This window comes from Chiroxiphia lanceolata, chromosome 2 (assembly GCF_009829145.1).
Source record: "Chiroxiphia lanceolata isolate bChiLan1 chromosome 2, bChiLan1.pri, whole genome shotgun sequence".
NCBI lineage: Eukaryota > Metazoa > Chordata > Aves > Passeriformes > Pipridae > Chiroxiphia > Chiroxiphia lanceolata.
The window spans coordinates 42,036,060-42,060,755 of record NC_045638.1 but is presented as its reverse complement, the minus strand read 5'-3'; the positions used below and the strand labels follow the sequence as shown (position 1 = coordinate 42,060,755).

General features: G+C 34.9%; 1 protein-coding gene across 5 annotated transcripts in view; it reads right to left on the bottom strand.

Annotated features, from left to right (window-relative positions):
* UGGT2 (UDP-glucose glycoprotein glucosyltransferase 2) overlaps positions 1–24,696 on the bottom strand; it is an 89,577-nt gene that overhangs the window by 31,506 nt on the left and 33,375 nt on the right. For all 5 annotated transcript variants that reach the window (XM_032677219.1, XM_032677225.1, XM_032677231.1 and 2 more), the window contains 14 exons: positions 24,006–24,097; positions 22,333–22,483; positions 21,246–21,365; positions 18,630–18,715; positions 15,016–15,151; positions 13,321–13,452; positions 11,791–11,955; positions 11,226–11,349; positions 11,035–11,133; positions 8,891–8,985; positions 6,197–6,403; positions 4,765–4,896; positions 2,680–2,807; positions 1,081–1,176 (listed from right to left, as the gene is read on the bottom strand). In XM_032677219.1, coding sequence (XP_032533110.1) covers positions 1,081–1,176; positions 2,680–2,807; positions 4,765–4,896; positions 6,197–6,403; positions 8,891–8,985; positions 11,035–11,133; positions 11,226–11,349; positions 11,791–11,955; positions 13,321–13,452; positions 15,016–15,151; positions 18,630–18,715; positions 21,246–21,365; positions 22,333–22,483; positions 24,006–24,097 — 1,763 coding nt within the window. The remainder of the gene's footprint in view (positions 1–1,080; positions 1,177–2,679; positions 2,808–4,764; positions 4,897–6,196; positions 6,404–8,890; positions 8,986–11,034; positions 11,134–11,225; positions 11,350–11,790; positions 11,956–13,320; positions 13,453–15,015; positions 15,152–18,629; positions 18,716–21,245; positions 21,366–22,332; positions 22,484–24,005; positions 24,098–24,696) is intronic.

Sequence of the window (24,696 nt, the reverse complement as noted above, 5' to 3'; positions counted from 1 at the left end):
TTTCCACAAAAGGTGTGGTAGCAGCACAGTACTGACTGTTACTAGTCAGTAACTAACTTTGACAAAGGTGTTAGCCTCTTAAAACAGGCTGCTACTGATTTTACTCCTATTTTCAACAACAGGGACAGCCCACCAAGCACAGCACACTGGAGCACCTTTACCAGTAAAACAAGTAGGGATTCCAAAATAACATTTCAAAAATCTTTAGTTTGATCATACTTCTTGTGTTACCATATGTCCTTTTAAAAAATGTACCTGTCCCTCCAATAAGCTTGCCCCAGCTAAGCTTAATTTAAAACCAGCTACTGTTAGTATCCCCTTACAGAGAGGACAGGATTCACAGATGCTCATCTTGGTACTTCAGGTCTCATTCATCAACAATAACAACAAAAGGTGATAAGGCATATTCACTTTCTAAATGCAGGATTCCAAACACAAAGAGCCAGCACACAAGTAAGGACACTGAAGACACATGAGCTTCCCAGGTCTAAATCCGCTGGCTGATGACAGGGGGTTTGCTTTTCCTTAAGGAATTAGCTGCCAATGAGCCCTATTAATCTGCATTTTAATGTAATCTACTTGTATTAGCTGTGGTCAAGAATGACACTGCTAAGCCATAAACTGTTATCCAGGTATAGGTACATGTATATCAGTCTTGGCAACAGTAATCAAGATCCACAGACATAAAAAGCTGTGCTATTTTCCACATTAAAAATTAGTGGAGACTTCTTTTAGTTCTAATCAGTGAAACTCCTCCTAACATCTTAGTAAGTGTATTGACTCCAAGTTTTCTAACTCCGAATCAACCACTCCTATTCACATCAATTGTAATCACTCCTTTTTCAGCAAAGTATAAGGTTGGAAAATCATTAGGTATTAATAATTAATTTATTAAGAAAAAGGTAAAAACACATTATGCTATGGCAGATGAACAGGTTGTTCATACAAACACAGAACCAATAACTTCTTTCCAAACTGGAATGCTTACTCAAGTTTCCAGAGACCTCATGTAGTCATCAGTACATTCTAATTTCTATATGAAAGTACTGTAAATGCATTATCACGACAGACAGAACTTACCTGTGCTGCTCTTTAAGTAATTCAGCATCCTGTCTCGTCTCTGTTTTAGGCAAAGATGACAGCAGGGCATCTATTTTCATAATCAAATCACTGCCACTATATTAAATAAAGCACATATAGTTTTTTTTCATTAGAAAAGGAGTAAAACATTTATATTTTAATATCTATCTGTCTGTCCGCATAATATTTCAGAAGGCCATATCCCAAACCTGGACTCTTTAAAGGAATTATCACCTCAGTATTTGTAGCTCTGAGGACTAAAACCTTTAGCATGACAGTGCCCAAGAACGACTACAGCCTTAGAGCTTGTGAACTGCACACTTCTTAATTTTAACTGATGCAGAATTTGCAGAATTATAATTCAGCCACACAGTTTCAATGCTACAATCTGCTGACATTTATAACTCTTTATTCCTTCCTTCTTTTTCTTATATTTTTTCAGTGTCACTAAGTCACAGTATTTGTCTGAATGTTTTGCCTCTCACTACTTGTCTCCTAGATATCTAACTCTTGCTGATTTTGTTTTTCTGGTAGTGATTCTTTCAGTTGTGCCAGTCCTTCCAGATAACAGAAATGATATTCAGACTTAGAAAGCCAACAGATATTGTAAAAATAATATAATTTTGCTCTCTTCTTTGTACACAAACTGGATCCTTAGACTAAAAGATGTCTACAACTCATCTCTACATGTGTGAATGCTGTCTAGCACGATGTCAGGGCACCACATCTGCCCACACCTCTACAACGGGCTCCTTTCCTAACAATTCCCAAAGACAATGCACTTTATGACTTCAAATATTATTACTCAGATATTACTGTGGGTTTAAGATGCACTGTATTTTATCAAGCTCATTATTATTCTTTACTATTACTCTTAAATAAACAAAAGCTAGTAGGAGTTGTTTACAGTTAGTTGTACTCTTGGTTTGAAGTACAGTGAAAATAGAGAAAGTATTTGGAGTAATTTAGCAGGGCTGCACACATGATATGAGGCGAGCTGGAGAGGATGTGATTTTTTGGACACACAGAGATCTCTTATGCCTTAACCTCATCACATATATGTGCAATGACAAGAGAGTGCACTTCTTTTGAGTAACACAGGATGCCTTTTATTCTGCTCTGTGCTGTAATAATGAGGCAACAGAGAGGCTGTCGCCATCAGGATGACACAGGCAGTTGAAAACCAAAATACATAGTTTATATATATAGTGGAAAACCATGTTAAATAGCATAATCAGCCAAGCATAAAGGTGATACAGAATTTAGCAGATGTGTAATTTCTTCTGGAAAACAGGGCAAGGGCTGGAGTAGATAAGTATATTAAGTCTGTCAGGGAAATGCTAACGAGGCAATGAAGGACATTCAAACCTGTCTGCACAGAAGTATTCAAATGCTAAGTAAGAGGATAGCAAATATACAGCATTCAAGCAACAAACACTGCAAGTGCATGTAGAGTGTATATATACATAGCATGAAGAGTACTATGACTATATACTTGAACCTTTGTTCATATTTTCCCATGCAAAAAGATGATTAATTTGTCACAGGCAACAAACAAGACAGTACATCACAAAGCCTCAAAATGCAAGAGAATTTTACCTTTTACTGCTGTTTCCCATCTCTTTGACAAGAGTTTTAATCTTCTCCGCTGAGGTACTGTATGTTATCTTTGCTAACAAATCAAAGTCTTCTGCATAGAATTCATTTTCATCTAAAGGACCCAGTACCTTAGACAGAGAAAAAAATGTCATTAAAGTGTGGAATGTCCCAGTACTGTTCCATTTGTAAGTAAAAATACATTAAATACATAAATATTTTAAATGAATGCACGATATTCAATATGCAACCCCCATCCCCATACACTTCAATATTAGTAACTATAAAACACTAAACTTTATAGTAACCATGCAGAATTAGGTTTTTACAGTTATGTGATTACAGTTAATTTTCAATCACAAAGAATACTTGCAATCGAAATATCCATGCCATCTTTCATTATACGTCCCTTTGTAAAGGAATACACTACTTAGAAATAACAACTCTAAGTTTAAGAAGAAGTTCTGTTAGGTACATTAATTTAAACTCAAATTACTGTCTGTCTACTACACTCTTCAGTTGTTTAATTCTGTGAGCACAATCTTAACTTCTCAAGGCTTTCTATCCATTCTAAGTGGAATGTACAGAAAGGAAGAAAAAAGCAAAGGATAAGAAATGCAGAATAAGAGACAAGATACAGAACTACCATGTTATTTTGGTGTCTGAAGGAAAAAAAGGTGTCTTGAAGTTTCAGAAAATAGCTTTGAGGATGCTGTTTGGATTTTCTACTCAACGTCCACCAAGCTAAATGGACCCAAGTCAACTTACACAGTGCCCAGGATGTAGAATGTCATGATGTAAGTTTGGTGTTGAACGCCCCTCTCCCAAAATTCAACTGCTTCCTAAAAATGAGAGGTTATGTAACCTCTCTGGAGTTATTTCACTTTTGACTGGTTATCAGTATTAATGATGTATGAGATAGATGAAACCACAGTGTGATTATAAAATACCATGCTAATTTTGTACAAGTTATAACTAGAAAAAATTTTAATTTGCTCATGAAAACAAAACTAAAGTGCTGAAATAGCTAGGATAGAAGTGAAGGATATCCCATGTCTTTTTTTTTAAAGTAATCTTTTAAGTGAAAACACACTTTCAGATGGAATGTACATTATCAAATTTATCCAAGTATTTTTAGGAAACCTATTTCCCCAAAACTTAAAATATGACATTATTTGAGTTTTTTAGGCATAGAAAACAGTAATAATAATTTATAAAATAACATTGCATATTTAGCTATGGGGGAGTTGACACCAAAAAAGCCAACAATTCTTTTGTGCTTCATCAACAGAAATGCTTTCTGTGTGTTTCTTAGAGGTGTTTCAGTTGCATCTCAGAAGCATTTAGGATGCACAAAAGTAACTAAAGTCACAATTTAAAGAGAGGTTCCAGTAATGAGATGCCAACACAGTATCTCTTTCTTTCTAATGGTGGAGCAATAATCAGAAAATAGAAAAGAGTAAAGGAGTAGTCTGTATAGATTTTATTTACAATGTAAGATATTGACTGTCATTTAACAAGTACTAAATATTGAATGCAACATATTTTTTAAATCACAGTTCACCTACAGACACTCTGGAATTAAGGCTATTGGTTCCAGAATATACATATAAGAAACAAAAAAATTACTATACTTTTATTTGAATATTAACAATTAAGACTATAAAACAACTTAATATTTATAAAAAATGTGGTGTTTTACAGCTTGAAATAGTAACCTAGACAATGTAATTTATATATATTATTTATGCGGTATAATATAGGTAAGTTCAGGATCAAAATTTATTCTTAAATATCATAAATAATAAATCAGATATTAAACCATTTGGAGAATTTTGTCAAATTAACTCTAAAATAGCTGTGGGAATTACACACATACATAGCAGCTTCAATGGAATAGAGTTGATGAAAAAAATAGGAGTAAAACAAACTAAAAAAACCCAAAGGCAAACATTCGTACCATTCTCTAACTATAGGATGAGTAACTGGGAAATTATTATAATGCATTTTCTTCAGCTTGAAACTGAAGTTCCAGGAAGTAAAAAATTCCTACAAGAAGACTGAGTGATGAACTACTTTCTTTCTTACCCTGCCATTGCTCATAACAGCCATTTGCCCAGGAAGCAGTTTAAGAACCTCCTGGCAGAACATCTGGTGGGTTTTCATTAAATCCAGTCCTAAAGTGTTGTACTTCTTCTCAAAAGTATTGCCATCCATTCCCTAAAGCAAAGGTAAAGCATAAGATGGTGTAATGATTCAGCAAAAATAAATTTTGTAACAGATGAGGTAATCAAAGATTTTCTCTAAGTTATGTGGTAATGAGAAATCAAAGCAAAACAACCTCAACTTCAGCGTAAGGTCTCACAATTAGCTAGAGTGCTGTTTTTACCCTGGGGCAACTCTGAATAACTGTGAGAGGAAAATGCTGAGCCTGAGGGCAAGCATTTTTTCCACAATCCAGCACACAGTTGCATGAAAAATAACATTTTCTGTTAACAACTGAACTATATTCTCACTTTTAGGAAAGAGATGTACAAAAAATCCATAATACCCCGAAAACCTAACAGTCATTCATGTGGCCACTGGATACAACTTGAACATGTTTTGGGGAAGCCAAAATCATCCAATAAGACACACAACAAATCCATGTCCAAAGTGGGAAAAAATGTCAAAACTTACACTGGCACTGTGCCTTTCCTGTCAAAATTATCATGTTATATTAAACTCTCCTGATATGTATTTCTTCACTAGTAATATGCAGACCAAGCAAATAGATTCATTCAGATACAATTAATGTATCAGAATAAATAAAACAAAATAAATTAGTAACATGCCTGCTTGATTATCTACCTTTATGTCTTTCAAAATCTATTAAAGAAATAAAAACATGACTCAAAGTAACTAATTAATTTTCCAGTATGTTGCCAGAGAGTTCTCTTAGTCTTGCAACACCTCCTATTTAAAAAGACGACAATTTATAGCTCCTTCTGAAACAAAACCTGTAGTTAGCAGCTGTTATTTGGTAACTCAGCTCCACTCTACATGAGAAATTTGAAATCAGCAACATTTGTATTTTAAACCAATGAATTTGCATAAAAACACAGCAGAAAATGTTGGCCAGAACTGTATAATGCTTCAGTCTGTGCCTACTACTGCTCACAACCACAGCAGCAGTAAAAAGTTACTTCTGAAGTCTTAATTCTTGAAAAACATTAATATTGTAATTTTAACTGAGAGCTATCAAAAAAACCCACAACAATTAAAAAATAAACTATTTTGGTTTTGATTATCCAGTATCTGTACTTTCTATTTTTCAGTACTCTTGCTTGACTTTAAATAAATTCTTTATTCTTCAACTGCATAAAAGTTGCCAAAAATCCAAATCTGCTTGAGCAGAAACTGTATAAGGGTTATAAACTTAGTAACATTTGGCCACACGTTGTCACTCTCAGCCATGCCCCCTTACAATAAAATATATGTAAAATGAAAAAGAAAGTAATCTAATTTAGTTTTTACTCACTGGGATGAGGAATTTAGTAATTTTAGTTCCAGCAGCAAGGGATTTTGCTGTCTCTTCCTTACTGAGTTTACTCAGGAAACTTTTTAAGTTGCTGTTATTTTGTGTTAGAAAAGCAGACAAAATTCCTCTTGCAATGGCTGTGTTAGATTCCTTTATTTTTGATGAAGGATTGTTCAAAATCCCAACTCGTGTATGACTGCTTGTTTTCTGCAAAGAAAAATACAGAATAATAAGCACATTCATTTACAGTTCCATCTGCTGTTATGTAGTGTATTCACATCTCTGTAAAATGAACTTAAGTATTTAATTTTCTTGCAGCTATTTGTGTTTAGAAAATATACTTCAATGCTTTAATATAATTCATAATTTCAACTAGGAGTTAAAACATGATTAGTAAGGATTTACCTATTCTGTAATACATATTTTAAATAGAAGGGTTTTTTTAATAGAACAATTGCCTTTGAGCATTTTGCAGAAGCGTATTTTTAACAAAGGATATACACAAGTGTTCATTTACAGACTTCAGAACTGGTTTTGTAGACATTTTTCTGCTTTTCAAAAACTGTCAAACTAAGCATAAAATAAATGCAAGCAAATTTATCCACTTACCACTTTAATCTTAATCAGCAGAAAAATCTTTCACCTGCTAAAGTCAGTGATGTCATTCAAATTTTACCAGAGAGCATGAGGATTCTAAGGTAGGATCAAATAGCATCACTAACTGAAGAAAAGGTAAATGAACTTTACTGCAGTAAGGAATAAAAAAATAAGTCGTGCAATCACTGGTACTCAACACACTAAACTTTAGCAAACTTTAAATTGCAGCCCTCGAGAAAAACTTTGTTAAAACAGTTATGGTCCCCCCAGTGCAGTAAAAGATGTTGAAATGCTGGAGAGGCTTCAGCAAAGGGCTTTTAAGATGGTCAGAAGACTATGATGAAGCATTAAAGAACCTGGGCTTGCTCAGTCTGGCAAAGAGGAGGCTACAGGGGACTCTAATAGCAACCAACTGCTGCTGAAGGGGAATGAAAAATATGACTGGGGCCAAATCCTTCTTGGTAGCAGCAGAGTATAACAAGGGGTAATGGTCACAAATTTTGGCCTGGCAGAAAAAACTGTACTAGGAAGGCAGTGCAACACCCGAGCAAATTCTAAAGGGAGGGGACAGAGTTGCCTCCTTGGAGATTTCCAGGAATCCTTCAGACACACCTACAGCTGACCTGATCTAATAAAGGCAATAATCCCAGTCTGAGTGGGAGGCTGAACTGGACGAACTCTAAAGGTCTCTTCCAGCTAAGACATCTCTAGCTTTTTTTTCAAATGACATAAAAATATATTTGTAGTTTTCAAAAGAGTATATATTAGTTGGAATAGTTAAAAGTGAATTTCCTTCAGCCACTTTCCTGCCCAGATTCTTGCACATTTTCTTCAAATGCTGATGGCAAGTCATGAGCAAGAGGTGTCTGTGCCAGTTCTGCAACTATCAGAAATTCTACTAGACCCTGATTTGACAGACAAAAGGGACTAGAAAGGAGAACCTCCATACAAATCAATGGACTTAAAAAAAAATACTGGTTCTGGTTTTTTTGTCATGACACTTGAAAGTCACTAGATCGAGCAGCACAAGAGGTTTATGTGAATCAATCTATGAATTAAAGATGACCAATTAAACTGCTGTTGCATTGAGGATTCGACAAACCTTATTCAGAATGGTTTTTTCTAATAGTTTTTTTTCCTAGATTCTCCTTACTAACACATGGTGACTTGCCCAGGCAGTTCTCAGCTCTCAGCTGGGAATATGGAATTTTTCCTCTGCTGAAGTGGCGGGCAGAAAATGAAACTACAGATGGAAGACATGTCAAGCTTGGGTCACTGATCTAGCAGTCAGAGAAATTAAATGTTTTTCTGTAACAAGGACTTGTACTGAATATTCCTCTTTACGTTTTTTAAAGCCTCTCTAATACATACTTGTTATCACATGCTCTCTGCAAGATACCAATCTTCTAATTCCCTTAGGGTGGTTCCTATTTCATTCCTGATTGGAAAATGTAGATGCTTTCCCAATTTCAGTTTAAGCACTCTCCTAACCTGACCCGAACTGAGAGTTTTTCGTCATTTATATTCACGTGAGACATTTATAAAGTATATTTACATATTTGTATTTTAGACGTTTATACTCTAAATCCTATTATTAATACAGAAGAACTTTAAAAAAAAGCAAACTCATGAATGTGGATGTCCTCCTAACATATTAAAAACACACAGACAAAAATTAATCTGTCTTTGAAGCATACGAACAGTACATGAAAAAATGGTCGCTTCATGACCACAGTTATGCCATATAACAGGAGAACACTGCATAATGGCTCACATCAACAGGCAGTATCCTAAATTCCTTGGCCCAGGTCACATGCTAGGCTACTTGATGGGAGAAAGTCTGTAACTGGGAAGACAATCATCCTTTTAGTAAACAGTGTCACAGTTTCTCTCCTGTGTCATGAGCCCATGAGACAGCCAAATGACTATTTCTGGGGGGAGTTGGGCAAAACAAAAGCACAGTCTCTCAAGTATGCACCTGACCCACAAAAAAAATGTTGTTACACCTTTATGTAGCAGTATAATTATTGAATGTGCAGAGTGTTGTTAAGAACATATTCATAATAATTAATTTCATAAAACCTGCTAGAAACTCACCAGGCTTTTCAAGGCATTAGAAAGCAGTCGTCTACCAGATGGCTTATCAAAATCAGCAATAATCCAGATAGTAACAGCGTATACTGTGTCTTCATCTGAAAATTAAAGATAATCCTGCATTACTTTCTGGAGAATTTTCTCACCACCAATGAATAATGAATTAATTCTGTTTGAGATTTCAAAATTTATGTGTATGTTTGATTGCTGACTTCAATTGTAAGACTAATCTTTGCCACATCAGAATCTTCTCTGAATTGAAATAAGATTCTTAGGAGGTAATTTACCATGTTAATAGGACAAAGTCACTAAAAGAGCCAAGCCATTGTTGCAGCACTGAAACAAAAGGGCCCTAAATAATAAGACAGCTCCAATTAACAAGATCTGCTGTACCACAGGTTACTTCTGAACTTGGATGAAGGCTGCTCATATAGCCTGAAATGAGAAGAACTAAGTAGTTACAAGAATGCATAAACTAGGCCAACCACTTGCTCTGGCAGCAGAGTCCTTCAACTAAATGCTGGAAAAAACCTTCTGGACACAAATGGGAATAATAATAAATACAGTCCAAAGAAAGTAAACTACTGTGTAAGTGTATTTGCAGAAAATTTCCTATTTTCCTGCTCTGCAGTCTCCTGCTCTTTACTCGTTATAGAAGAGGAACGATATGTGAAAAATTCTGCAAAATTATCTGTAGAAGAATATCAGTCTACCCAGGTCTATCATATATCCCCTAAAAGGTAATACATATAGACAGAATTTTTCAAAGGTTCTGGCGAGATTCTAGGAAGAGGTTATTATTGACTCTTGCTGTGGTCTAGAGAAACATACTGGGGACAGAGATAGGAAATACAGATTCCAGCTTAAAGGTTATGGGCTTTACACAAGAGATACAAATAAGCCTAAAATTGAAAGTCAGTCATTTGACAGCTAGCTGGGATGTCCCTATGGTTGAAGCCACAGAATCAAATAGAGCCAAATAATTGTATTCTGAAGAAATTTAAGTATTTGTCATTTAGTTCTGATAATGGAATAAGTAGAAACTCTGTAAATATTACATAAAAAGAATAGCACTTTGTTAACATGATTATTCTGTCTCTTGATGGACTGGTTAAGAGCAATTGTTAACTGTTACCTCCTAGAAGTAAATAAGGTAAAATTCCATGCGGAAATATGCCCCCTGTGTTGTAATTTCCTCTAACTCCAAGGGAATGTACTTGTGTATGCAATAAGAATGCTTACATTAAAAAATACTTCAAATGTACAAAAAAATTGAGTTTTAATAAATATAAAATGTATCAATGAGTGATAATATCATAGAATCATAGAATCAACTGGGTTGCAAAAGACCTCCGAGATCATCAAGTCCAACCCTTGATCCAACACCACCGTGGTTACTAAACCATGGCACTAAGTGCCACATCCAGTCTCATCTTAAAAACCTCCATGGACGAATCCACCACCTCCCTGGGCAGCCCATTCCAATGTCTGATTACTCTCTCCGTAAAAAATTTCTTCCTAATATCCAACCTAAACTTCCCCTGACAGAGCTTATCAGAATATATTTTATTTCTTTTCTACAAAAAGACAAAGCTTCATATAGGAAAAATTAAACCATCTAACTAGGCAAAAAATAAGAAGATACTTATGCTAATAAATAAGATACATAATCAATTATTCCTGAAATTATAGATATGCCTAATTTTGGTATAGATATTACAAAGACTATATATTCTGCATTTGATAATGCTGCAGCTAAGAGTCACTTGAAAACTGAATATCCTCTAACATTCTCAAGTAAAATCATACTAGTTTGAAAACTGCGTCTGTTTCCAAAGCTGAAAAGTCTTGCAAAGCTTTTAAACTTCATGTTTGTGAAACAAAAAACAACTAGCCACAACATCCATCCCATTTCAAAACTACAAATTTGAAAATAACTATCCTGTTAATTATAATTTATGCTTGTCATATTAGGATGTGATCTGGCTCCTTAAAGAAGGTACTAGGATATTAGAAAATGTAGTTGTTTATATGCGATCCTTGGGATATTGGCTTATTCAGGATATTTTACTGGCAAACTTCACCAATTTAACAATGTAATATCCATATACAGATAGACAGATAACCCATACAGGAAACTAATATACCCTTTGCTGTTAAATACTTCATGTTGTCTGAAATTACAGCACTTTTATCTTGTGAGTCCAAAAAGGAGAAAGTAGAGAAGTCTTCCACATCAAATGGAACTGCAAAATGTAAAATGCAACATGTTAAACATTAAAAAAAAAAAAAAAAAAAGAAAAATCATAACAACAGCCAATCTGAGAAAAGTAGGTACCGGATGTGGGTCTGAAAGGTATGTATCTTCTTTCTGCTCCAAGAATAGTGGGGTTCATACGGGAAACAATGTTTTTCTGGTCCATAAGAAAATCTATTGCATTCATGCGATCATTTAGCAAACCCTGTAGTAAGAGAAAAAAATTAAATCTGTACTTTTATAGTTTCAAGACAGAGACCAAGTATTTGTACAGTCTTTCAACTGAGCTTAAAGCTTCTATATACACCAAATTATGGACTATGTCAAGTCAAAACCACATAAATTATATCAAACAGATAGTATTTTAAAATATCAGATGCACATTTTTCAATGAACAACTGCAGTATAGTCTCAGTTTCTGGTTGAAAAAACCAATATAATTACTATATACTCAGTTGATCCTTCAGTCTTGAATAATTTAAATACTGTTTCAAAACCATGACCACAAATTAATGTAACAATGTAACTGCAGGTGTGCTATTATTAATTTCAAGCCATCTCATAAAAAAATTAATAGATAAACATGACTCAAACAATTTACTGCCAAATATTTCATCTTGCCTTCGTTCAGGAATGTTGAACATACCATGAACACCGCCCGCTGGAAGAACTTGGTGGCATCAATAATCCTCTGAAGAATAACTGTCTCTAACTCTTCAACATCCATCTCGTCTCTATTAAAGGGCACGCCATTAAACAGCACTTGAGGCAATGGGCCCAGGCCACTCCTTTTATAAAAGGTTGCTCCTGCCTGATCACATCAGAAATATCACAGGATTAAACAGACTGTGGCTGACTGTTGCAAAAAATGAAACTAATATCAAGAGAGGATGAACTCTAATCTCCACGCACTCTTCAATGTCACACCTTCTCCTGAGTAGCAGGGACAAAACAAGAAGCATTTGGAAAGCACAGAGGAACAGATGGGACTCATTTCTCAAACAGAATGACAAAAGAAATCATAGCTCTGTATTATGGTGTTTCAAACTTGCTGAGAAATATTCTTTTATTTTGCTTAACGTTCTTAGGAAAAAAAATTAAGCAACAACATTAGAGAAAAACCCTAGGACAAAGTTTTTTTTTCCCAAAGAAAGTACCCTAAAAAAAACTCAAAAGGCTTTTACATTCATAAGTGAAGTCTTATTTGATAAGAAATCAGAACAAGTTGATTTTTCCTCAAAGTTAGAAAATTCAGTGAGACAAAGAGAAATAAAGATGTATTGTAAGCAACTCTCCCTTCTTATATTCTGCGTTGTTTCGTGTTTTCTTGCAATATCTATGTGTTCATCTTTCTGTCATCCCACTGTCTCCTCCCTGGTCTTCATCACAGTCTCACTTCCCCGCTTGTACAGGGGATTTCTTCCTGGTGACTGACTATTTTTCTTTCTTTAATATTCTCTGTGGGAGACTTTCTTCTCCTAACTGTACCCACTTGTTTCCAGGACAGATTCAAACTGCCCTTCCACACAAAGCCTCTAGACTTCATTCCAGTGAGGAATAAACAGCGTAAGGCATATAGCACCCTTTTTTCTGGCTGCTCCAATACATCTTTTTAAAGAAATATAATACACATTAGATAACAAATTTTAAAAGGAAATAAATTAAATGGAGTCAAAACTACAAGACTGTATGAACAGCATGGCTGAAGACACACAGAGGAAAAAGGTATTTTATGTATGTTTTAGCAGAAAACTGTCTACTCAATTACAGATAAAAATGTCTTCTCTACAGCCTTTAAATAAAAATCCATAGCTGTCTTTCCCAAAGGATATTATAACCAGAAGGCAGAATTAAAGAAAACAATGATCCGCCTAGAAGACAGGTTTCAGCTCTTCATCCAGAGACACATATAATTTCTACCACATGAGAGAGATCCCTTGACATGACTACTAAAAAAAAAATACTTTTGCTCCTGAATGCAGCAGGCAAGAGTAAATTTTCATAGTGAGAGTAGTAATGCAGAAACCCCTGCAGCATTTCCATGAATGACTGAATGGTGGCTGAAGAAAATGACTCAAAGGTGCTGTATCTACTTCAACATTTAGCAATCCTTCAGCTTAGCAAATACATTAAGTTGTACACTGCAGTATTTCTTACCACTTGGCTCTCAACATACCTTCCTCCCTTCATCATGTTCAGAATGAACACCTAGTATACTCTGAACATCAGCATTAGGGTATTCACTTCTAAGGACATCTTTCACATCATCTACTGTTAGAACACTTCCATCTCTCACTTCATGGTACATCTGTAAAAATTATAACAGAAAGAAATTAAGAAAATGTAGTGAATTGTCAAACATAACTCAATAAAATTAATAAAAGTATATAAACAATAAAGTTTAATTTTTTATAATGCTCTAGCAAATTTTGTATCAATATAATTTTATATTGCTGTATTGAAGTTTTTATATTGCTTTAGTAATTATCACCATTGCTCATATGCACAATTTTACATCAGAGCACTATTCTGATTAATGTATTATTATACCTTTAGTCTAAATCTGAAGTGGCAAAGAAAATACACTTATGTGAGCTGAATGTGAAAGGTTATTTCTCTCCACTAATTAGAGGAGCAATCTAAGTTCTTTCAATAAACTACCTAATCATGGGTAGTTACCTGAATCTATATGGGATTAATCCAAGCCTAAATTAGTCAGTGATAACTTTTCCTACAGTAATAATTTTTCCTTAGAAATGTTATTTTATTTCATAGAATAATATTTTATTACTTTCATTAAACACACAATAGAAATTTGAAGTGAAAAATATTCAATCCACTTCTTTTCAAATGAGGAACAATACATTTTCCTCTATAGATCTGAGTATCTCAAACCTGTACTTTATTGATTATATTTTCACGATCTTTTAATTATATTTATCATTCTCTCGTTTTTATATTATGAAACAAAGTAAAGAGAGGAACACAACATTTTAAAAAGCACATTGTAAATTATATTTTGTGATTCTGGTCATGGATAATTGTCACCCATGCACATCAGCTCCCTAACATCTGTGGATTTCTCTTCCAAGGTATTCCTAGTTACTTTAATTTCTTTCATCTTAAGCTCTCTAAGTTTATCCATGACATCAGTTTCTAAGCACTAAACAGAAAAATAGAAAAGAAATGTAAGTAAAAATGTTATGCATTAATACCATATTCTCTGATGTAATTTTTACCTGCAGAGCCTTTACATGGACTGCTCACTTTATTTTCCTCCATTCATCTCTCACCTCTGAAATTCCTGTCTTTACAAGAACCTGCATTCTCTCACAAAGAAAGCCTGTGTCAAGCATTAAGCTGCAAGCCTGGAGCGTCTCTATGCTTTGTACATTCATGAACAGCTCAAGCATTATCAAAAAAAAAAGAAATTATCTTACTCTGTTTCACTTTCTACATTGGAGAAAAATAAAGGGTTTTTCAAAGCTGACAGAACTACCAAAGTGACATTAAAATCCCTGTACTTCAGAAGATACAGAACACAAAGACAGGGCCATCACATTAACACAAATAATAGAGAATAATTTTTCATAAGAAAATACTAAAAGCTGCAAGGCATGTATTGAATTTTTTATATTACTGAAGACAGCCTGTTGATAGGTAAAATGAAAAGAGGAAGTTGGTTTCTGGGGAAGGAAAGTATTTCTGCAAATAATAGAATATTAATGCTACACATGTTTCTAACATTTCCGTATAAAGTAAATGCATACATCTCATGTTATCAAAAGGTAGTAAGATCCTAATTGTATTAAAAATTAATAAATTTTAATAAAAAGGAAGAAAAAAGGTGATTTCTTGTGAAAGAACTAACCTTAATTATTGAGGTAAAGGCCTGAAAGGTGTCATATTCCTCCGCAATGTAACTAAAACTTCTCCAAAGAGCTATTCCAGCATCTTCATTTCCATCAATTTCTTCTTTTGTATTTAAAATGAAAACAATTCCAATTCTATAAACAAACAAAAAGAGATCATACATCTTAAAACCAATGTCCGCTTCACACACATTCTAATACCAACACAGAAGAATAAGATGTTTGCATTTAAGTAATCTGCCCTACACTTAGTGATGAAAACCCTGTACCTAGAGATGGTTGAATACCTGCCTGTCCAAGGGAAGTGATGAATAAATTCCTTACTTTGCTTTGTTCGTGTGCATGGGTTTTGCTTTACCTATTAGTCTTTATCTCAACCCACATGTTCTCTCACTTTTACTCTTCCAATTCTCTACCCCATTTCACCAAGGAGCAGTGACCCAGCGGCTCTGAGGGCTTTAACTGCAAGCTGGGGTAAAACCACAACATCCAGAAAGCCTAAAAGTCCAAGACACTGATGTGAAGATCTTGTTCCTCAGGGGAACAAAGACTTTGAGCAATGAGACAATCTGGTCAAACAGACTGCAAATAGTGGCATAATGACTAAAGCACAAAGTCTTTCCCAAACTAAACACCCAGGAGAGAGAAAACTGAAGATATTTGAAGTTATACTCCCTGCCAAGAACACATAAGGATCCTTCTGGTCTTTACTACACTATTGGAAAGGAATTCTGACCATTACAGTCCATTCCACATCATACATGATATAGGAAAAGGACACGAAAAATCCTTCTGCTGAGTCCCAAGTGATAGAGCACATCTATGTCCATGGCTAGAACTTATGCATTCTGAAGAGAAAAAATATATGCCTCTTCATGAACATAGTTGTTTGCATTAAAAGATGAAGACTGGGAAGATGGATTCTGCCAGTCATCCAGAATTTTGTGAGTCCAAAGCCATCAGAACCCTTCTAAACATTTCCAAGCCTTCCACTCTCTGCTATCAATAAATTTTCTTAGAAGTGCAACACCAGCATTTTAACATGAAACCTGCTTGTGTAATGGGAGAGAGCCATGAGAAGAAGATGGTAAAAACCAGATACTTTTATGAATCAGAAATAGAGATTTTATGCAAATACTTCACTGCACTCTGGGGCAGCATGTAGTTTTCCAGAACACATCCTTGAATCATCCTGAGCATCTGCAGCTAATTCTATACATACTAGATCTGCAGCAAAATCCTCTGCCTTTAGCTGTCACTTGTCCCAAAACAAACCTAACAGGCCACCAAAAGGCTGCTCCATGAGAAATCTCTGGAAGCAGCAATTCAATTTTTTTCTCCTCTACATTTACTTTATAGCCAACCTACAGGTAGAGATGTCTCTGGCTGCCAACCTGCAACCAAAACCATCTAATAATGTGCAAAATGGCTTACACAACCACAGCCATCTATGAACTACAGCTGTATAAGTTGCTGCCTATTCCTGACCACACATATGACAGCACTGGATGATGTCCCATATGCAGCAGTTGGCTGAAAGATCGAAATTTATGCCAACTACAGAAAAGAGGCAAATTGCAAGGCAAAATGAGAGAATTACAGTCTTTCTAAAGAACTATCAGAGACCCAAATCTGGCTCCTGCTGTACAAAACACTGTGCATCCTGCAAGTATTTCCGTGAAGCGTACAGCTCTGTCATAGCTGCTACAAGAACATGAGGCACCTACTGGTCCCGTGATACATGAGAGCTACTACAACAACATGACCATCTGCAAGGCTGAGCCCATGCTTCAGTGGACCTTCATATTTACAATCAGTAGGTTGATTTAGGAAGTCAGCTTTTCATTTAGATAGCCACTTTGCATTAGATATCTTAAGGCTATTAAAATGAAATCTGTCTTATCAGTATAAAATCATTTAGACAGGTGTTCAGGACAATCAGGTGTGTATCAGATCACAGGACAGAGGGATTAAGAAATACAGCAAGTTTTCTAAAAAGATACAAATAATAATCAATGCATAAAGATGCAGCATGTTCTACAACTAATTGCTTCTCCCATTTTTTATATCTCACTATTGCAAATAACTTTTCCCAAAGACTTATGTCACCTGGATGCCATAGGAACAGTCAGCAAAACTAAATATCATATGACAAGACAGACCCCACGACTTGTCTACATCTTGAATACTGTGTACATGGCTGTTGCTCTCATCTCAAAGAAGACATATTAACACTAAGAAAGTCTGGAGAGAGACAACTCAGAAAATAAAACAAACTTTGGAACAGTTTTCAGGAAAAGAATAACTTGTAACCCAGGGAATGAAATGAGGGCAGTTGAACACAGCAGAGCTTTATAAAATCATGACACCTATAAAATCAAGAGAGAGAGGGAGAGACTGCTTAGGTTCCTATTTATAAGAGCACAGAGACAGTAAATGAAGCTACTAAAACTCTGGTTCAAAACAAATAAAGCAGGAATTTGAGGGAAAACCAGAAAAGTTTGTGGAACAGAAACCCATTGAGGATAGCTAAGTATCCTAAGTATCCTAAGAATTCTTTGATCTCTAAATGCATGAATGCCAGGAAAATACTCAGGCAAAGAACCTGGTTCCACTATGCTTTTTATCATACCAAGACAATTCCTTGTGGCTTCTTGTAGACAGACTGATCAAAATGGATCTTTACCCTGACCCAGTTTATCTACTCTCATGCTGTTATGTATCACAAAAGGTATATCATGTTCTAGGCTATATTCTCCTCAAGGACTGAAGGAGTATTGTCTCCCAGGTAGTGACAAAATGCACATGTAACTAATATCTGTCCTGCATTATGTTTTTGTAGCTGAAAAATAAAACATTAAGAAAAACAAAACAATTATCAGAGATAGTAAAATTTTAAAGAAAAAGGAAAACCGTGTAATTTATTGAGGAAACAAAAAACATTTCACAGGAAGATTTTAAATATTTAACATGGAATTCATCTTGCTAAACCTTGGATACCCTTCATTTGTAAGCTGCGGAAATAAACAGTTTCATTTTACATAAAAACAAAACAATTCATTTTTTCTTAAAAGTAGGCATCTCAGATTAACCAGACTGTTCCCCAAAAGTGTCTTTATCTTAAATGCTAACTAGTTCAGACCCAGACAGCTAATTTTTAGAAATTCAAAACTTGATGAGGACAATCTTGCTTTAGTCTTAAAAGTTTTTATATAAAACCAAAATTTAAGTAAAGCAACCTCAACTGAAATAATTGAATTAAAAAAATTCTCTCAAAATATGTTTTACTTACAGCATATTTTGATTACAATGCAGCTTCACAAGGGCATGCAGTGGGACTATTTGACAAAACAAATTTTTATCAGACTTTTGCAGTTCATTTTACACACAGTCAAGTACGTTATCCCTTGCAATCTATTTGCTTAAGAAGACTTAATACCTGAGTAAGCTTGACACAAGTGGGTAACCAATGTGTCTTAACAGAACGTGGTTGAATTGGACTTCATTTGAATTTACATCTTTGTCTAGCAAAACAGAAGATGAAGATGTAGAAGAAAAAACGGAAAGCAACCTTATTTAAAGACTCTTCCTCAAGATTTTCAGTTTTCCTTACCTAAGTGGAACATTATAATGGTAGAATAACTCTGCCACTTTCATGTAATCACCTGTATCTTCTTGGACAGGATCAACAAAAAGTACCTAAGAAGAGAAAACATATCATGCAGCCAACATTTATTCTTGATGTCTGCTTTTATTTTTTTCAGACATAAAATCCAAGATAAGAACATTAATTTCCAAAGGAGCTGTATGTCTCAACTGTTTTCAATTTTTTAGAGCATTCATCGTAAGAAAACATTAAAAGCATAAATGAAAATAACTTCAGAACTAATGAATTTGGATCAAATGCTGATAACAGGATTTAACCATTTATTGAACTTCAAACCAAGTGATACTGTTTTCTCATTTGAAAGACTCTGTGCCATTACTTTGTTTATATTAATGAACTTTATATTTATTTTAAAAAGGATACAATGACTATTTTTATGTTAGTTCTTTTAACTGACTCTCTTCTGTTGTGAAAACCAAACAAAAATAAATAAATGGAATATATTGGCTTAAAACATTAGTTAAAAGATAGAGCTTTGGGAAAGAATTCTTCCTTTCTGTCTCATATATTTTTGTAGTCACTCTTTCACTTAGTGTAGCTTAGAATATAAAATTAGATCTTTCAGGTATGTATAGAATCTAAAAGTGGGATGTATCTGCATAGATAGATTATCCTTATGTAGATTTAATTATGACATCTGTACCTTATTTATTCAGCTTTGCACTGCAAACTCCCCTTAGAATTTATCATATTTGCTAAAGCAGATGAAATGCAGCAGAATAACTTGCAAAATTTTGATTGCTCTCCCCCTCAGATTATAGTTAAATGATATGTTGTAGACTTCTATAATACAGCTGCTATATTTAACAAATTTATAAATAAATAATGCAATCTACTTCATATTACACACATCTTATGCTTCATTAGAAGTGAAAGAGTGACTACAAAAATATGTGAACAGAGAGGAAGAATTCTTTCTCAAAGCTCTATCTTTTAATTAAAGTTTTAAGCCAATATTTATTTTTGTTTCTCTGTATGCTTCGTTGCTTGTAATTTCACTGTCTTTTTATATACTGAACTTAGTGTCACTTTAAACAACTGCATCAATGGACAAGCAAAGCGCTACAGATTTCATCAATCTGGGTTTCTGTAAGGCCTTTGACATGGTCCCCCACAACATCCTTCTCTTTAAATTGGAGAGAGATGGAGCTGATGGATGGCCTAATCAGAGGGTAAGAAATTGGTAGGATGATTGCATCCAGCTCAATATCTGGTCTGTATTGTGACCAGTGTTACTCAATATCTTCATTAGTGACACAGACCAAGAGATTGAGAGCACCGTCAGCAAATTTGCAGATGACACCAAGCTGAGTGGCGCAATTGACACAACTGAAGGATGGGATGCCATCCAGAGGGACCTGAACAAGCTCAAGAAGTGTGTCCATGGGAATCTGGAGAGGTTCAGCAAGGCCAAGTGCTGCACCTGGGTTGAGGCAACTCCCAATTTATCAATGCAGGCTGAGGGACGAAGGTATTGACAACAGCCTTGCAGAGAAAGACTTGCAGGTGCTGGTGGATGAGAGGCTAGACATGAGCTGGCAGTGTGTGCTTGCAGTCCAGAAAGTGAATTTTATCCTGCGCTGCATCAAAAGAAACATGACCAGCAGGTCAAAGGAGGTGATTCTGCCCCTCTGCTCCACTCTGGTGAGACTCCACCCGGAGTATCCAGCTCTAGGGCCCTCAGTATGGGAAAGACATGGACCGGCTGGAGCAGGTCCAAAGGAGGGCCACAAAAACAATCAGAGGGCTGGAGAACCTCTCCTATGAGTAGAGGGAGACTTATAAGAAAAATGGAGAGAGGCTTTATACCAGTAGTAGTGACACAGTAGTGACAGAACAAGAGATTACAGTTTTGAACTAAAAGAGGGCAGATTTATATTGAATATGAAGAAATGAGGGTGATGAGGCACCAAAGGTGCCACAGGGGAACCGGTTGCCCGGAGAAGCTGTGGAGGGACCACTATTTAAACTGGTAAAGGACAGATTGGATGAGGTTCTGAGCAACCTGGTCTTGTTGAAGATGTCACTGGTCACTGCAGGAGGGTTGGACTAGATAACCTTTAATGGTCCTTTCCAACTCAAACCATTTTATGATTCTATAGTTCATACAATTACCTTTCATATTTTAAATCAGCAATAGCTGCTTCCTTAACTCACTAAGGGATACAGAATGCAGATGCAGAGGAAAAATTAGGCTACAAGACACTCATAATTGGTATCCTTTAAAACATAAATCTTTTTGTACCTCTGTTCACCATCTCTAAAACAAGGACAGTTCTCTCAGTAGTGTACTATGAAAAAATTCTTCTATATTAGTGAATTATCTATGTGTAACATGGAAAGGAACACAAAAACACCTGACAAAACTGTGCCCAAGTCCATTTCTGGAAATCAGACAATAACTGCATATGACTCACTAGACAAAGCACTCTTCACTATTATTAGCAGATCCACATAGAAAACAAATCTTAACAATAAATCCAGCATGTGTATTTTTTAATAAACTGTCTGCCACGTATTAATAGATATGTTATGCAAAAATATTAAGTTCTCCAAACTTACCAAATTATGTAAATTGCGTCTAATCTGCTGCAGAACTCCAGGAAGTGTGGGTCTTAGCAGTTCCTGATAGCTTTCAGGCCATGTGCTATAGCTGTGATCTTGTTCTATATTATTAATCCACTGAAACAAAAAAGGCAGTCACTTAAAAAAACACACACTGAACACTGAGTAAAATACGTGGGCATAAATAATAATATTTTGAAACACACGGAAAGACTGCAAAGAATAAAACGTCTTCCCTTTTTTTTTGAAATAGTAACAGAAAGTAGCTTCTAAAATTAATCTCTTTTTTTTTCCAATCAAACTGTTTTCATTTGCAGTACACATGAAACTATTAATGGATGGAAAAGGAAAAAGGACAATTTGTACTATGCATAAGGATGTGAATAAAATCATTTTTTTCAAGTGTGGAAACTACTTTCACAATACAAACATCATAACATATCATATATATGTGTGTAACACAGCATAACCACCTTGCAATCCAAATACAGTATTTATCTATAACGTGCAGTAACAGCACTTTGGATATACCAAAATAACCAATCCATATGTGGCCAATTTGTTCTTCTAGTCCTTTCTGTGCAAGCCTTGGCAAGCAGAAGAGTGAAATATGGCTCTTTCAGGTAGTGCCTTTTTCACTGGTATATAACCTTTATAATGAAACCTGCATATATTTTGAAAAAGGGTAAAAAGCTCAGTCATTGGTCAGTTAGAAACAAAATATTTATGTGGTCCACAATTCACTTATCATACCTGTAAAGTACACTTAGAAGTCTTGCATAACAGGATGACACCACGTAGTATTATGTGGGCTAGCTTAATTGCTGTAAAGTCAAATTCTATTGCTGTAAGTGTGCAACTACTCTCATACATTTTTCTTTTCTTTTAAACATCTTACGTCTTAAAATTTTAATAAGGTATAAGCTAGAGGAAATTACTCCTAAAATATATTGAAGGAATATCATCCTCAAAAATATAGTCTTAGGACTAGTATTTCAATTACACTATCAAAAAAGACAAACTATCTCATACATAGAATTATCAAATATGTAATATTTAAATAAATAATTTTAAAATTACTTACTACTATTGAAGAGTGACGAATATCTAGCGCGTAACTGTTATCTGTAGGATGTATATGCAACCTCATAAATTTACTCAGGATCTCCTCTTTGATTCCAAGTTCATGAAGGCCATGCATCACTTTTCCTTCCAGTTTAAGAGTCTCTAAGATACTTTTTCAGGAAGATAAAATACGTGTCTACACAGAACTCTTGTCATGACATAAAATCTATTTTTTCATACTAAAAATAATCCTCATATTAACAGTCTTAGAAATATTTTTCTTTCCATATTCTCCCACAGACTAATGTTTAAAAAACGTATCAGTTAATAACACCCTAATTGTACATCTCTAACTTACTTCAAAACAGAACTATGAGAGATAATACAACTCTTTTGTTGATTTACATTTATGGTATATGAAGCAATTTTATCCATTTTTAGTAAGACGTGGCAGGACAGCAGAGCACAAGGTTGCTGTACTGAGGCAGAAACATAAGCTGGGGTATCCTAAGAGGAAGCTTTGCAAGTAGGCAGAGAAGCAGGCAGCACATGATAGGGACACAGATGAGCTCTAAGTCTGCATCATTGCAGAACCCTGAAAACAGCATGGAGGAAACACACAGTAACACCTCTAAAGTTTCCCAGAAAACCCAGTGGGACTCTAGAACACCTGGTACAATCTGAAAGTTCAAATCTGGGAAGGAAACAAACCCTGAAGTACACCACTGTAGAACACAGCTTGCAAGATTTTACAACTGCCTTCATTTCTATCCTGCTTCATTTTGAGTTTTCTCTGTTCTTAGAGGTTTCTTCTAAAATATGTTGAAATGAAACCTGACACTATCATTAAAAAACACATAAGTACTACGAAAGATTCAAGTCACTCCATCTCAAAACTCTGGCTGACAAAAAAAAAAAAAGTAAAATTGCAAGCATAAATACTAAGCCCAAGAAAGTTTAAGAATCTTTATGGAAAAGAAAATAAGACATTATGAGCTAAAAATTGAAAATAAATAATTATAGACTGTGACAAATTAGTAGATTTACGAACAGTTTTGCAGGCCATCAAAAACAATTTTGAAGTAGTCCTGTTCATTGTCCTTGACAACAGAGAAGAATGAAACAGAAGATGTTTGTGGCTTGAGTGCTTGCATAAAAGAGGCAAGACACACCCAAAATAATTATACTATAATTGCACAAACTAGAAAAAGATTTCTTATACCAAAAAGCATACTACCTTTGCATTAACAGAAGTTATTATAAAAGGTGGCCAGATAGAGACTCGCAAGGATGTCAAAAGTAACCTAAGGTGTTGGATATCTAAATTTCATGCCTACAATTTTTTTTTTTAATTTTTAAGAAAGAGGGATATGAAAACATTTAATTTACTGTCAAAAGTGCTTTCCCCACCTTTTTACAGCTACTGATTGGATTCCTTCCATTTCCAAATTAATTTTACATGGTAAGTTGTAAAATTTTAAGTGAATTAGAAAAACCATTCCAAGAGAAAATGCTGTTTTCAACTACTTATACAATGTTCATATTCAAAGTAAAATCACCGTAAACCAGTGTTCTCTCTACTGGAGGACATCCTGGCCCCCAAAATGCAACAGATGAGACTATCACCATGAGCACAACTTCTCCAGTATTATTAGTAATTCTGTAATCTTCCAACAAGATGTACCATCTTACCTAAAAGGATCATGAAAATCCAAGTCAATAGGAAGGCCATTTAGAAATAAATGTGCTTCTCCAGGTTGGATTCCAAGTGTTTCATGAAAATGCTAAAAAGCAAAAAGTACTGCTTACTTATTTAGGTATATGTCAACCACAAACACACATATATAAATACATACACACACATATATCCATATATCTATATCAGATATCTATAAAAACCCTAAAGAAATTCTGCAAAATATACACATCGATTGTCTTACACACAATTCCTTCTTGTATTTGAGTGTTGGAAAAAATACTGACATCATACTTTTATGAGTGCTATTTAATACACTCTGTACAAATACAAATGAAAACAGCTGGTAATTCCCCCCAAAACAATCTACAGTGTCCCTATCTGTACAAGGCAGAAAAAAAAGACACATTCTCAGTGTTTGCCAACAGAAAGTGAAAATACACATACAGAAATATGTCTTGTAAGTTTTTGAAAAATTCTACATATCTGTTCAGGAAAGGGAGAACTTACATGTGTCCTTCAGATCTCTGCCTGAAAGCAGCTTTTGCAATAGCACAACATCTCTCAATTTCAAAAAAAGTGTATTCGCAATTGTTTTAGGGAATTAAGAAAAACAGACAAGAAACCCAAAATCTCCTCTAACAAGGGGACCTCGGGAAAAATGCAGATTAGAAAGGGATAGCATAG